We start from the raw sequence: 15,000 nt of genomic DNA, 5'->3' as shown, positions 1-15,000 counted from the left end.
AAGTTCATGTTGCAGGCTGATGAATTTGCAATGGTGCCCTGCAAGTTCGTCTTGCAGGCTGAGATGAACTTGCAACGGCGCACTGCAAGTTCGTCTTGCAGGCTTAGATGAACTTGCAATTATGCACTGCAAACGTTATCAATTAGATCGGGCATAGGTCAGACTTGGTACGTCGGGTAGAGCTCTTCTTTGGGACTTGGGTAAAGGTGTGGGCTTCAAACCATGCCAGAGATATGCCCTCCGGGCATTTGATACACATTGAAGATATATATATTTTTTTTTTTTGTAATTCACTTGGTTTAAAGGGTTTCCCGTTATTCTCTTTGTCTTGTTAAGTCTTGGGGTAACTTGGTTGGAAGCAACGAGGCCCTTTTTGTGCAATGAATGAAAAGGTAATTTTTGTGTTGATTGCACTTTATATTTAACAGTATTATATATATATATATATATATATATATATATATATATATATATATATATATATATATATATATATATATATATATATATATTATATATATATATTTATATATATTTATATAATTATATATTTATATATTTATATAATTATGTAATTATATATTTATATAAATTACATAATTATGTATTTATATATTTATATATTTATACTTATATTTATATTCATTTTTATATATACACATATTTGTGTATAATTATATATTTATATATTGGTGTGCATGGTTGTGTTTATACATAAAGAGAGAGAGAGAGAGAGAGAGAGAGAACGTTTGATAGCAGCTACTACACCCCGAGGGCAAATAAAGGGAGTGGTCCATCTCTGGGGCATCCAAAAATTCGAATCAACATTCCTCCCGGTCCCCCATAAACGCTATCTTTTGCGCAGATCTGCCCCAATATCGCCGTATCTCTGGTTTACCCGAATTGCGACAAGATTAACGAAGTCTCTCTCTTTTTCTCTTTCTTTTTTAGTTCTCTTGTAAAAGAAAACTATTGTGCCGGCTTTGTCTGTCCGTCCGCACTATATTCATTATTCTGTCCGGCCTCAGATCTTAAAAGCTACTGAGGCTAGAGGGCTGCAAATTGGTATGTTGATCATCCACCCTCCAGTCATCGAACGTAACAAATTGCAGCCCTCTAGCCTCTGTAGTTTTTATTTTATTTAAGGTTGAAGTTAGCCATGATCGTGTTTCTGGCAACGATATAGGCCAGGCCACCACCGAGCTGTGGTTAAAGTTTCATGGGCCGTGGCTCATACAGCATTATACTTAGACTACCGAAAGATAGATCTATTTTCGGTGGCCTTGATTATACGCTGTACAGAGAACTCGATTGCGCCGAAGAAACCTCGGCGCATTTTTTTCTTGTTTTCTTTTGTCTTTTTAGAGGCTCTGGTATTTTTTTGGGAAGTAGCATGAGAGAGAGAGAGAGAGAGAGAGAGAGAGAGAGAGAGAGAGAGAGAGAGAGAGAGAGAGAGTGTTTCACTTTCAGTTTAGTTTGTATAGTAAGTAAATGCATGGAGAAACATTTATGCTAATATTTTTCATATTTTTGCTTTTTTATTTTTCAGACAATTAGAGAGAGAGAGAGAGAGAGAGAGAGAGAGAGAGAGAGAGAGAGAGAGAGAAATCAGTCTAGAATTCTTGTTGTGCCAGTTTCACAAAGAAATTAAATATAACACAGAGAAAGAGACAGACTAGAATCTTCCTAGAAAGTACTTTCTCAGAACACTGCTTCCACTGACGGTCGAATTCCCAAAATTTATCGACGTCCCTGGCCCTGGGACCTCTGCTGTGAGCTCGACCTGTCGGCTGGAAGCAAAAAAAGAAAGAAAAAAAAAGTTACCTCATTTCACCGGGTAAATAAGGAACCGGTTCCTAATCTCGTGAGATTTTGGGCAATGGAAGTTCCTCTAGACTAGTTTAGACTCTTGATTGTTTTGGGGGCTCCGATTAAAAGCGTATCATTGCATTGCCCTGTGGCAGGAATGAGGTCTTTCGAGAATGAGGTCTTTCGAGAATGAGGTCTTTCGAGAATGAGGTCTTACACTTGTTAAGAATGAGGTCTTAGACTTCTTAAGACTCTTGATAGTTCTTAAGGCTGACGATTAAGACTCTATATAGTTTTCATTCGATCTATGTCAAGAATGAGGTCTTTATGAGAATGAGGTCTTTGGAGAATGAGGTCTTTCGAGAATGAGGTCTTTGGAGAATGAGGTCTTTCGAGAATGAGGTCTTTCGAGAATGAGGTCTTTTTCGAGAATGAGGTCTTTTGAGAATGTCTTTCAAAAATGAGAGTCTTTCAAAAATGAGGTCTTTCAACAATGTCTCCCAAGAATGAGATCTCCTAAGAATGAGATCTCCCAAGAATGAGATCTCCAAAGAATGAGGTCTTCCAGGAATGAGGTCTCCCAAGATTGGTATCGATGCTATTCTTTCATTATCTCCCGGCTGTTGGTCGTTAATAGTCTGCGGGCTTTGCCACGGAGAAGCGATTTGATGTAAACAAAATGATTCTGAGAGATTTTTATCGTTTTTGAAGAGATCTGGATATTTCGGATGTTTGCAGTGATGATAATCTTTGGCAGGTGCTCTCTCTCTCTCTCTCTCTCTCTCTCTCTCTCTCTCTCTCTCTCTCTCTCTCTCTCTCTCTCTCCTACAATCTTTTTCTCCTATCTCTTGACTGATATGAAAAAATCTCTCTCTCTCTCTCTCTCTCTCTCTCTCTCTCTCTCTCTCTCTCTCTCTCTCTCTCTCTCTCTCTCTATACAATCTTTTTTCTCTCTCTGTCTCTTGACTGATATGAAAAATAATTTCTCTCTCTCTCTCTCTCTCTCTCTCTCTCTCTCTCTCTCTCTCTCTCTCTCTCTCTCTCTTGATTCGTATGAAAACTAATTTCTCTCTCTCTCTCTCTCTCTTGATTGGTATGAAAACTAAATTCTCTCTCTCTCTCTCTCTCTCTCTCTCTCTCTCTCTCTCTCTCTCTCTCTCTCTCTCTCTCTCCCCACTTTCCAGTCATGGAGTTGCCACTCCCGGCGGCCTCATTTCTAAACGAAATGAAGACAAAAGGGTCGTTTGGAGCGAATTCACTCGACCGTGAAAATTATTAGCGAGACGGTGGCTATATCAAATGCTTCGTCAGAGGAGGTGCTTTGGGTAAAAACTGGGGTAGCAGCTTCCTCGAGATCCATTAAGAAGAAGAAGAAGAAGAAGAAGAAGAGTGGGAGGAAGAAGAAGAAGAAGGAGGAGGAGGAGGTAGTGAAGAAGGAAGTAGGAAGTAGAAGAAGAAGAATGAGGAGGAGGAGGAGGTGAAGGAGGAGGAGGAGGAGGAGGAAAAACTATACCAAGTCTGGTGTTCTCTCACCTTTTGCAAAAGGAACTCTCTCTCTCTCTCTCTCTCTCTCTCTCTCTCTCTCTCTCTCTCTCTCTCTCTCTCTCTCTCTCTCTCTCTTCCTTAAGGTTCTTTGCAGCGTGCCTTCAACCCCTAGCTGCAACTCTTTCCATTCCTTTTACTGTACCTCCGTTCTTATTCTCTCTTCCCCTCTTACTTTCCACAACCGTCTCCTAACATTACACCTTTCAAACCTTTTTACTCTTGTTTCCCTTTCAGCGCTGAGTGACCTCGTAGGTTCCAGCACTTGGCCTAAATTCTATATTACATTCTATATCTTCTTTCAAATACCTTCCAGGATCAGAAATTCTCTTTTTGCAGCAAAAATTATCTTAAAAGTAAAATCTCAAAGATAATTCTTCCCGATCTCGACCACTTTTTTTAATCTTCTTCAAAGATCGATTATTCTAATTGATCTTCCCGAAGATCGATCATACTTTTTTATCTTCCCAAAGATCGATCATTCTTTTTAATCTTCCCAAAGATCGATCATTCCAAATAATCTTCCCGATTTCAATCCCTTTTCTCAATCATTCCAAACCTCAGCCATTCTAATTCATCTTCCCAAAGATCGATCATTCTTTTTAATCTTCCCCAAGATCAACCGTTCTGGATAATCTTCCCTACTTCAGTCACTCTAATCTTCCAAAAGATCTTTTATGCTTTTTAATCTTCCCGACTTCAATCGCTTTTCTTAATCTTCCCAAAGGTCGATCATTTTCTTTCAGAGAGAGAATCCGGCTTCTTCTTCTTCTTCTTCTTCTTCTTCTTCTTCTTCTTCTTCTTCTTCTTCTTCTTCTTCTTCTTCTCATTCTTCTTCTTCCTCCTCTTCTTCTCATTCTTCTTCTTCTTCCTCCTCCTCCTCCTCTTCTCATTCTTTTTCTTCTTCCTCCTCCTCCTCCTCTTCTCATTCTTCTTCTTCCTCCTCCTCCTCCTCCTCCTCTTCTCATTCTTCTTCTTCCTCCTCTTCTTCTCATTCTTCTTCTTCCTCCTCCTCTTCTCATTCTTGTTCTTGTTGTTCTTCTTCTTCTCATTCTTCTTCTTCTTGTTGTTCTTCTTCTTCTACTTCTTCTTCTTCTTGTTCTTCTTCTTCTCATTCTTCTTCTTCTTTTTCTTCTTCTTCTACTACTTCTTCTTCTTCTTCTTCTTCTACTTCTTATTCTTCTTCTTCTTCTTCTTCTCCTTCTTCTTCTTCCTCTCATTCTTCTTCTTCCTCCTCCTCTTCTCATTCTTGTTCTTCTTCTTCATCTTGTCTTTCTTCTCATTCTTCTTCTTCTTCCTCCTCTTCCTCCTTCTCCTCCTCCTCCTCTTCTTCTTCTTCTTCTTCTTCTTCTTCTTCTTCTTCTTCTTCTTTTTCCTCTTCTTCTTCTTCTTCTTCTTCTTCTTCTTCCCAGACAACAAACAAGAAATCAGGCTGCGTCCTCGTCGCCATTATATATCACCCTGAACTTCGAGTGGGCATCCTCCAAGTCCTTCCGTATTTGGCAGAGGGTCGCCGTAAAAATGCCCTGGTGCCCAAAATTGGGGATCCCGAGGTGTATTTAATATGCCCCCATACGGTCAGTGAACTTACCGAAGTGGGAAGTACAGTGGATTTCGCTGTATGCCTGTGTATGCCTGTATATATGTATGTATACATATGTAAGTACACACACACACACACAAGTGTAATTGGTAGGATTCTAATCCGCCCACATAAAGGACCCAGGACCCAGGTTCGAGTCCCGGGCGAGATTGGGCAGATACCTGACCTCCGTTAAAAAAATTCATTTGGTCTAATTAATAAGCGAACGGTGTACCTGATGGTTGGTCGAATGTGATGGATCGCAAGCAGGGTGGACAAATGAGCATGGGGTTTGCAACGGTATCCCCCCAAAGATTTGTTGAGAAACTTAAGTCTTAATCTCTCTCTCTCTCTCTCTCTCTCTCTCTCTCTCTCTCTCTCTCTCTCTCTCTCTCTCGTTTGTCTAGATAATGATTCTTTGCTAATTAATCATTGTACCTATTATTATTATTATTATTATTATTATTATTATTATTATTATTATTATTATTATTATTATTATCCTTGATGTTAAATTCTTAAGTATCTCTCTCTCTCTCTCTCTCTCTCTCTCTCTCTCTCTCTCTCTCTCTCTCTCTCTCTCTCTCTCTCGGGTTTGTTTGGATAGTGATTCTTTGCTGATTAATCATTGAATCTATTATTATTATTATTATTATTATTATTATTATTATTATTATTATTATTATTATTATTATTATCTCTCCTTGAAGTAATATTCTTATCTCTCTCTCTCTCCCCTTGTGTTATATCTCTCAAATTTTGTCCACACCTATGTAAACTTCTTCTTAAGTACTCTCTCTCTCTCTCTCTCTCTCTCAATCATCGGCCAGAGCAATTTCATTTCAGAGTCCGGCCTCATTTACACAAACACGCGAGAGAGATCCCCCCCTGAATAACCCAGACGATTAGAAGATTCTTCACCAGTTTGTCCGCAGCTTCCGAGTGATGCCAGGAATTCTCTCCAGATCTCTTTCTCTTTCTCTCTTTCTCTCGACTCTTTCTGGCCAGGTTCTTGCTGCAATTGTCGTTATAGCGACTTAAAAGCCTCGGCTACAGTCTTGCAGGGTTTTTTTAGGCAATTAGTGGACTGGTTTAAGGAGGAAATGTGGAAGAGATGAAAAGAAATGTCGAGAAATGTCGTTGGATACGCGTGAATGATGGATGGTAACTAGGTTACTTTCGACGGAATTTTTTTGCATATTTCTAGCATAACTGTCTCGAGTGAAGCTTTCGACTAGATTTTAGGAGTGTCTTTAGATTACATTTCGGTTGATGCTTCCAATGAGATCCCATTTGAAACGGTTAATAAAATCTTGAGTGAAAGTTTTGATATAATCTCAGGCTACATCTTCAATATAATTATAATCTCATGTTAAACTTTTGATATAACTTCAAGTGAAACTTTCAGCTTAATTATGGGTGACACTTTTAACAAAATCTTAAGCAGTCTTATGATGTCATTATCTGTTTTGAAAGGTCTTGTTCAATTTTTCTGACAACTTAAACTGTAGAAACGAGTTTTGACCGGATTTGATTTTAATGGTCGGGTTGTATAATATATTTTAATATCATGTATGTATATATATATATATATATATATATATATATATATATATATATATATATATATATATATATATATATATATATATATAAAAGTATATATATATATTTATAGAAACATGACAAAATTCTACCAGGATTGCAAAATTCCAAAACAAATAAAAATCTGCTTATAACAAAAATTTTAAGGTTAGTGAATTTAGGTTTTTTTAGACAAGCTGGCCTTATACCAACAAAGTCAAGTCCCAACACAGACACTCTTACCCAAAGTCGACCCGTAACTATAGTAAGAAATAATACATAAAAAAAACTAAGAAAAATGTTGCCAGACGTCTGTAATCCTTAAAAAAAACGTCAGATTAAACGCTAAATATCAAGCGAAAGGTCATATCATCTTCACAGAGCTCTGGCGACCTGATATTCTTTTGTCAGGAATTCAAGTCTCTTCATAATCGCTCTCTCTGTCTCCGTCTCTCGTCTTAATTGTCTCTCCAGAGAATGAGATGCAAACTCGCAGTTTGGTCTCCGATTTCATAAATGTCTTGCATATTTGTAGTTTTATTTTTTGTGAGTGTGTTTGTGTGTGTGTGTGTGTTTGTGCATTGGAAAGTTATATACTGTAATTGCGGGAGAGTTCATTTTCCGTTGGAGTAATGAATAATTGTATATTTTATGTTTTTTTTTTTTTACTTTTAATTTTTTGTTATGAGCTATCTAAGTGTATAATTCTGTGACTTCAAGCAAGCAAGCATGTACATGTATATATATATATATATATGATATATATATATATATATATATATATATATATATATATATATATATATATATATATATATATATATATATATATATATATAACATTTCTCTCTCTCTCTCTCTCTCTCTCTCTCTCTCTCTCTCTCTCTCTCTCTCTCTCCCAAGTTCTCGTATTTCTGTCTCACCCTCGACGAGAGATTAATTGCGGAATCGTTGTCCCAAGTTCGTTACGAACGAGGAATAGAAAAGAAAAAAATGTATAAAAGAGCATCGGTAGAACCTGAGAAAGGGGGGATTACGAATACCATGTACAATGAACCCCCCCCCCTCATACCCCTACCCCCATACCCTTACCCACACCCCTACACTCCATTATCCCTTCACAACTTCAAACCCGAGCCTCCTTGAATATCTATTATTCTCTCTCTCATTCTCTCTCTCTCTCTCTCTCTCTCTCTCTCTCTCTCTCTCTCTCTCTCTCTCTCTCTCTTAACCTTACCTTTCTGTCTTCCTATTCCTCTCTCCACCCTAACCTTCCTCTTTACTCCTTATGTTTATTCCTCTTATCCTTCCTCTTCTTATTCCTCTTATCCTTCCTCTTCTTATTCCTCTTATTCCTCATTTCTTGTTCTCTGTCTGTCCCTTCCGCCTTCTGTTTTCCTCCTGTGCTTCTCCTTTCTCTCCTCTTCCTTTTCCTCGTCTTCCTCGTCCTTACTTCCTTCATCCTATCCTATTCCTATTTATCGTCTTCTTCTTTTTCTTCCACCTCCTCTTGTTCTCCCATTTCTGTTCTTTCTGTCTTATTCCTTCTCCTCGTATTCCTTCGCCCTTACTTCCTTCACACTGTCCTACTCATATTTATCTTCTTCTTCTTTTCTTCTTCTTCTTCTTCTTCTTCTTCTTCTTCTTCTTCTTCTTCTTCTTCTTTCAGTCTTACTTCCTTCATCGTATCCTATTCGTATTTACCATTTCCTCTTTCTCCTTCTCTTCTCATTCTTTTTCCCTTTTTCTTATTCTTCTCTTCGTCTTCTTCTTTTCCTTCTAATTCTTCTTCTTCTCCTTCTTGTACTTCTTTACCTTTCTTCTCTTCCTCCTCCTCCTCCTCCTCCTCCTCCTCCTCCTCCTTCTTCTTCTTCTTCTTCTTCTTCTTCTTCTCCTTCTTCTTCTTCTTCTTCTTCTTCTCCTTCTTCTTCTTCTTCCTCTTCTTCTTCTTCTTCTTCTTCTTCTCCTTTTTCTTCTTCTTCTTCTTCTTTTTCTTCTTCTTCTTTTTCCTCTTCTTCTTCTTCTTCTTCTCCTTCTTCTCCTTCTCCTTCTTCTTCTTCTTGCATGTCACGCGATACCCACGATCTGATGCTGCCCCGTCTTTTCATAATCTCCCACATTCTCCTTTCAAAAAAAAAAAACTCCTTTTGAAAACTTCCCTCTCTTCAGCATCATCTTCATCTTCATCTCCCTTTAACCCCCACCCCTAACCCACCCCTCAACCCCTACAATCTCTGTCCCACCTCACATTACCTCCTGAGGTTTTTTGGACGATGGGTGGATGGTGGCTCCGTCACCACGTCCCCACCCCGCCCCCTAAAAACAGGACGATTACCTTCCAATTGAAAATCCCTTGATATGGAAGACTTGTGGGAAAGATATGATGATGATGTTATAAAGGGCTTTTATTGATGTTGGGATGTTTTTTATGTTGGGATTTTTTTCGATGATTGGTGCTTTTTTTTTATTTGATGTTCGGTTTGGCTGGTTAAGTTGATGATGGTGATTTGATAGTGATTGAGTTTTTATGGTGATGATGTTGGGATGTTCTGATGTTGTTTGGGTGTTTTTTTTTTAAGTCTGGTGGTATTTTCGTTTTTTGAGGCCGTGATGGTGATGTTCGGTTTAGCTCATTAAGGTGGTGATGGTGATTTGCTAGTGACGTTGGATGTTTTGTGAATTTGAAGTTTCACAGTGATTTCGATCGTGAAACTCATGGTATTTGATGTTCAATACTTATGGTGATTTGATAGTGAAGTTATAGTGACTTCATGTTTAATATTTATGGTTATTTGATAGTGAAATTTATGGTGATATGATGTTCAGCATTAATGGTGAATTGATAATGCAACTGATGGCGATGTATTTATGGTGATTTGATAGTGAACCTGATGGTGATCTGATGTTCAGTAAGTATGGTGAACTGATAGTGAAATTGATAGTGATTTGATGTTCAGTATTTATGGTGATTTGATAGTGAATTTTATGGTGATTTGATAGTGAATTTTATGGTGTTTTGATGTTTAATATTTATGGTGATTTATAGTGAAACTGATAGTGATTTGATGTTCAGTATTTATGGTGATTTGATAGTGAAATTTATAGTGATTTTATGTTTAATATTTATAGTGATTTGATAGTGAAGCTGCTGGTGATTTCATGTTCATTACTTATGATGATATGATAGTGAAATTTGTGGTAATTCATGTCTAGTGTTTATGGTGATTTCATAGTGAAATTGATGATGATGTCAATATTGAATTGTTCAATGTCCATGATTTTGTGAACTCCGTAATATAGACTCTATATAAAGGAATTCATTGTCATGTTTAATAAGCTGTTCAATTTTATAAACTATAATTATATTCTGTTTTATTACTACCAACAATCAAAGACTATTTTATTTCTACCAGTAATTAAAAACCGGTTTATTACTGAACTTTTTTTCTTTTATTCAGTTAAATCTTATTTTCATCCCACTAATGAATATGGCAATTTTCTGTCGTATTGGCATTCTGTATTTGTACAGGGCCAGTGATTAAAAACCCTTTTATTACCACCAATAATTAAAAACTGTTTTATTACCACCAATAATTAAAAACTGTTTTAATACCACCAATAATTAAAAACTGTTTTATTACCACCAATAATCAAAAACTGTTTTATTAGCACCAATAGTTAAAAACCGTTTTATTATTACCAATAATTAAAAACCATTTTATTACTACCAGCGACTGAAAGCCGTTTTGTTACTACAAATAATTAAAAACCATTTTATTACTGCTAACCATTAAAACCCGTTCTAAAACCATTCTAATAATATCAATCATTAAAACCGTTTTATTCCTACCAGTCACTAAAAACCGTTTTATTCCTACCAGTCATTAAAAACCGTTTTATTATCATCATAATAATCACTGTTCCAAAAAATCATTTTATGCTTTCTTTGAGGAAAACCACATTCAGAATAATATGACACAGACGAAACAGTTCTCATAAAATTATCATCTCCAAACACAATATAAAGATCGACCGGAAGTTCCCTCGTCCCTCGCTGTCGTTTCCAAAAGAATGGGCAGAGAAAACTTGATGAAGAAAGGAAGAAGAAGGAGGAGAAGAAGAAGGTGAATAAAGAGAGAACCCTTGTTGTGTTGTGATAGGTTTAAAAAGTGTTGCCAAACAACGCAAAACCTAATCTCTTGTGATCAAGTGTTGAGTTCGTTTGACCCGTCAGGTGACAACAGGTGAATGGGTGATCATCCCTTTCTACTTCCTCCTCCTCCTCCTCCTCTTCTTTTTCTTCTTCTTCTTCTTGTCTTCTTTATCTTCTTTTTTTGGCCAGGTAGCATTTACTTCATTTTCTTATATTCGTTTCGGATTTATTTTGGAGGCAATTTTTTCATAATATAATTTTTTTATTTATTTTTTGTTTTTGAACTCAGATTTTACTGATAAACAGTAGTAGTGTAGCGCACACACATACACACACACACACATATATATATAAATATATATAAATTTATATAAATGTATATATATATATATATATATATATATATATATATATATATATATATATATATATATATATATATATATATATATATATCCATGTACATGTTTACCTGAACGCTTCACATATGTTCCATTTAGCCTCAAAGAACCCCTCAGGACACAACCTAAGCAGTGATTTAGATACCTGATAGGTATTCGACTTTGGTAAATTGCAACCAGAGTAGAGAAGGGCATGGGGCTAGCAGCGTCATCCCACAAGTTGCTGAGAGTTATTATAATATAAAAAGAAGACTGATATATAAAAAGAGTACCATTGCTTGGTCAGAAGCTAATAAACTAAATGGCATTTAAATGAACATGTTTACCTAAACAAAAAATATGTTAGCACAATAAATAAAAAAATAAGGAAATGCCATTCTAACAACTCCTGGCCATCTCATTTGGAAGGGGAAAAGCCTTAGGACACAATTCACCCCCTTCCCCCTCCCGCGGGAGTTCCCGAGGGGCGCCCAGTAAACACTTTGACAAGTGTTAAAACAGTGAGGGCGCCAGGAACATGGTCCTTAGGTATGCCGGCGCTGGTGCCAACTAGTCCGTTTTTTTAAAAAGACGCGTCAGATTCCAACTAGTCATTTTACGGGAGAGGCAGATGCCAACGAGTTTTTTTATTCTTTTTACAGACTCAGATTTCTGTGTTTGTTTTTTTGTTTGTTTATTGTTCATTGTGTTCTGGAATGATGTGACAGAGAGAAAATATGTAGAGAATGTTTTTGTAATTTACTGACCAAATCCCCTTTTTTATCCACAACTCAGGAATCTTTAGAGATTATTTTTCAGACTAAATTTTTTATATATATAATTTAAATTGAAACCCTTTCTTTAAGAGTTTAATTTTCAAACTATTTTATATATTTGCTTTAAATTTAAAATTGGTTGGTTATTCACATTTAATAGTTTCCTTTTCAAGTTTCTTAAAAATTTTTTAGTATGAAAAAATAACGACCTATTTGGTAACTCGAAAATTTTTTTATTTTGTAATATATCTCTTTTGTTTCGGCTTAAGCCATATAAAAATTACTATAACTTGGACATGAAAAATAATAATAATAATAATAATAATAATAATAATAATAATAATAATAATAATAATAATAATAATAATAATAATCTCAGTAAATACATTTCACCAGTGTGACATCTGAAGCCCCACTAAAAATTATGGTTGCATTTCTCTAATAATGATCTAACATTCATTTTACTAAAATGAGGTTATGGACTCTCTCTCTCTCTCTCTCTCTCTCTCTCTCTCTCTCTCTCTCTCTCTCTCTCTCTCTCTCTCTCTCTGCTGTTATCAGGTCTTTCTCCTTTCATCTAATCTCCCACTCACCAGAGAATTACGGTCTGCCATCCAGTAAGTCAGCATCTTCGCCTCTCACAAGTGCCCCAATAATGCCAATGATCTTTGGAGCAACTTTGGGAGACGATTGAGAGACGTTTGGGAGATGATTGGCCCTCCGGGGGATGAAAAGATGCTTCAGGAGCCTGCCTAGGCCCCTGGAGGAACGTGAGACACCCCCTCCACCCATCCCCAGAAGGTTAGACTCTTATCCTAAGCCCAGGCGGCACGCCCTTCAGCCTAGCGATACGAGTCGACTGCCTCCCGTCGATGTTGTCTTAATAGACCGATAATATGAACTTTTTAGAGTTCTAGCCGGGTGCCGTTCAAGTAATTACTCGGCAGGAGTTGGATCTTGGGGCGTGGCTGAGAGGGATAAGGAACACTCGTGTTGATTTACGGCAATGACTAGAACGCTTTCTGGCATATGGCGTGGGGATTATGACTAGGGGTTTAAAGTCATTTTTTTCCCCTATAGGTCTAGACTTCGAAGTTGCAAGTGGCACCTTGAGGGGTATGGTATGGCCTGTCTCATACAATTATGTATTTTGCTGTTAGTATTTTGAACTGGAAGTTAAAAAAGGAGAATTATGACTCCTCAAAAGCAGACGCTTTGGCACTATAGGTCTGGACTTCGAAGCTGCAAGTAGAACCTTGAGGGGGATATGGCTGACCTGTGTCATACAATTATGTATTTTTCTGTTAGTATTTTGAACTGGAAGTCAAAAAAGGAGAATCATGGCTCTAAAAAAGTATTAACAAGGCAGTCGTTCAGTCCATAAATACTTAAATACCTTGTTAGAATACTTATAAGCCTTAAACTTATAAAATTGAAAATAGAAACTGCTAATGACATCTTCGTATTTGTAAGAGCATTCTTAAATGCCCTCAGAAAATCAGGGCATTTGGACACAAGTACCCCATTGATGTACGTTCCATCAGAAGTCCAGAGGTCATTAGTAGCACGCTAAGATCAGAGGGGTTAGGTCATCGAAGGCACAGCAGCTTCTCAGAGAGTCCTGTGAAGAATTCAAGGAAGAAGAAGAAGCAGCCATTTTGATCTGAAGGAAGTTTGCGTATTTCAGGTTTACTCCTTCATGCAGATCGGCCTTGAGGCTCTTTCTCTCTCTCTCTCTCTCTCTCTCTCTCTCTCTCTCTCTCTCTCTCATCTCCTCCATCTCATATTTTCTAACATGTTCTTCTTCTCTCTCTCTCTCTCTCTCTCTCTCTCTCTCTCTCTCTCTCTCTCTCCATATTTTTTCTCTCATTCTAACATGTCTCCTCTCTCTCTCTCTCTCTCTCTCTCTCTCTCTCTCTCTCTCTCTCTCTCTCCATATTTTTCTCTCATTCTAACATGTTCCTTCGCCCTCCTCTCTCTCTCTCTCTCTCTCTCTCTCTCTCTCTCTCTCTCTCTCTCTCTCTCTCTCTCTCTCTCTCTCTCTCTCTCTCTCTCTCTCTCTCTCTCTCATTTTTCTTTCATTCTAACATCCCTCTCCTCTCTCTCTTCTCTCTCTCTCTCTCTCTCTCTCTCTCTCTCTCTCTCTCTCTCTCTCTCTCACCACCCGCCCGCCCCTAAAGGCATCGAGCTAAATGTCAAAAAACAGTACACCATGACTTTCGACCCCATCGCATGCAAGAAATAAGCAAGCAGGCTTTTGATTGAGAGGTGGAGCGCTTGCATGCGTGCATGCGCGAGCGCACACTTTCGGCATTATCCCAAGGCTGACTCAAGCCTCTGGGCTTTACCTGAAATTGCTCCAGATGACGAGCGGAGAAATAAGAGGAATTTATCGAAGCGATAAGGATAATGATAATGCACTGGGGAGCATTTTGTTCGTAACGGCCCGTAAAGGACGATTGGGCAGAATGAATGAGAGAGAGAGAGAGAGAGAGAGAGAGAGAGAGAGAGAGAGAGAGAGAGAGAGAACATGTTGGAATAAAAGAAGCAGACAGACAGACAGAATATGTCATAGAGAGAGAGAGAGAGAGGGAGGGAGAGAGAGAGGGGGAGAGATTATGAAAAATAATTCTCTCTCTCTCTCTCTCTCTCTCTCTCTCTCTTGATTGGTATAAAAATAATTCTGACTGCCTGTCTGTCTCTCTCTCTCTCTTTTGAGTGGTATAAAAATCATTTCTCTCTCTCTCTCTCTCTCTCTCTCTCTCTCTCTCTCTCTTCACTGATATGAGAAATAATTCTCTCTCTTTCTCTCTTTCTCTTTTTCTCTATATCTCTCTTAACTGATATGAGAAATAATCTCTCTCTCTCTCTCTCTCTCTCTCTCTCTCTCTCTCTCTCTCTCTCTCTCTTTGATTGGTATAAAAGCCATTTCTCTCTCTCTCTCTCTCTCTCTCTCTGTTTGATTGGTATAAAAATCATCTCTCTCTCTCTCTCTCTCTCTCTCTCTCTGTTTGATTGGTATAAAAATCTCTCTTTCTCTTCTCTCTCTCTCTCTCTCTCTCTCTCTCTCTCTCTCTCTCTCTCTCTCTCTCTCTCTCTTTGATTGGTATAAAAATAATTCTCTCTCTCTCTCTCTCTCTCTCTCTCTCTCTCTCTCTCTCTCTCTCTCTCTCT

The 15,000-nt window shown here is 37.6% G+C and overlaps 1 protein-coding gene across 1 annotated transcript in view; it reads right to left on the bottom strand.

Moving 5' to 3' along the window:
* The window catches only part of LOC136849442 (uncharacterized), a 32,000-nt gene that overhangs the window by 1,436 nt on the left and 15,564 nt on the right, over positions 1-15,000 (bottom strand). Inside the window, exon 3 of the mRNA XM_067122793.1 lies at positions 1,698-1,790. Coding sequence (XP_066978894.1) covers positions 1,698-1,790 — 93 coding nt within the window. The remainder of the gene's footprint in view (positions 1-1,697; positions 1,791-15,000) is intronic.

The sequence above is a fragment of the Macrobrachium rosenbergii genome, chromosome 21 (genome assembly GCF_040412425.1).
Source record: "Macrobrachium rosenbergii isolate ZJJX-2024 chromosome 21, ASM4041242v1, whole genome shotgun sequence".
In the NCBI taxonomy this organism is placed as follows: domain Eukaryota; kingdom Metazoa; phylum Arthropoda; class Malacostraca; order Decapoda; family Palaemonidae; genus Macrobrachium; species Macrobrachium rosenbergii.
This window is presented reverse-complemented; position numbering and strand designations above follow the sequence as displayed.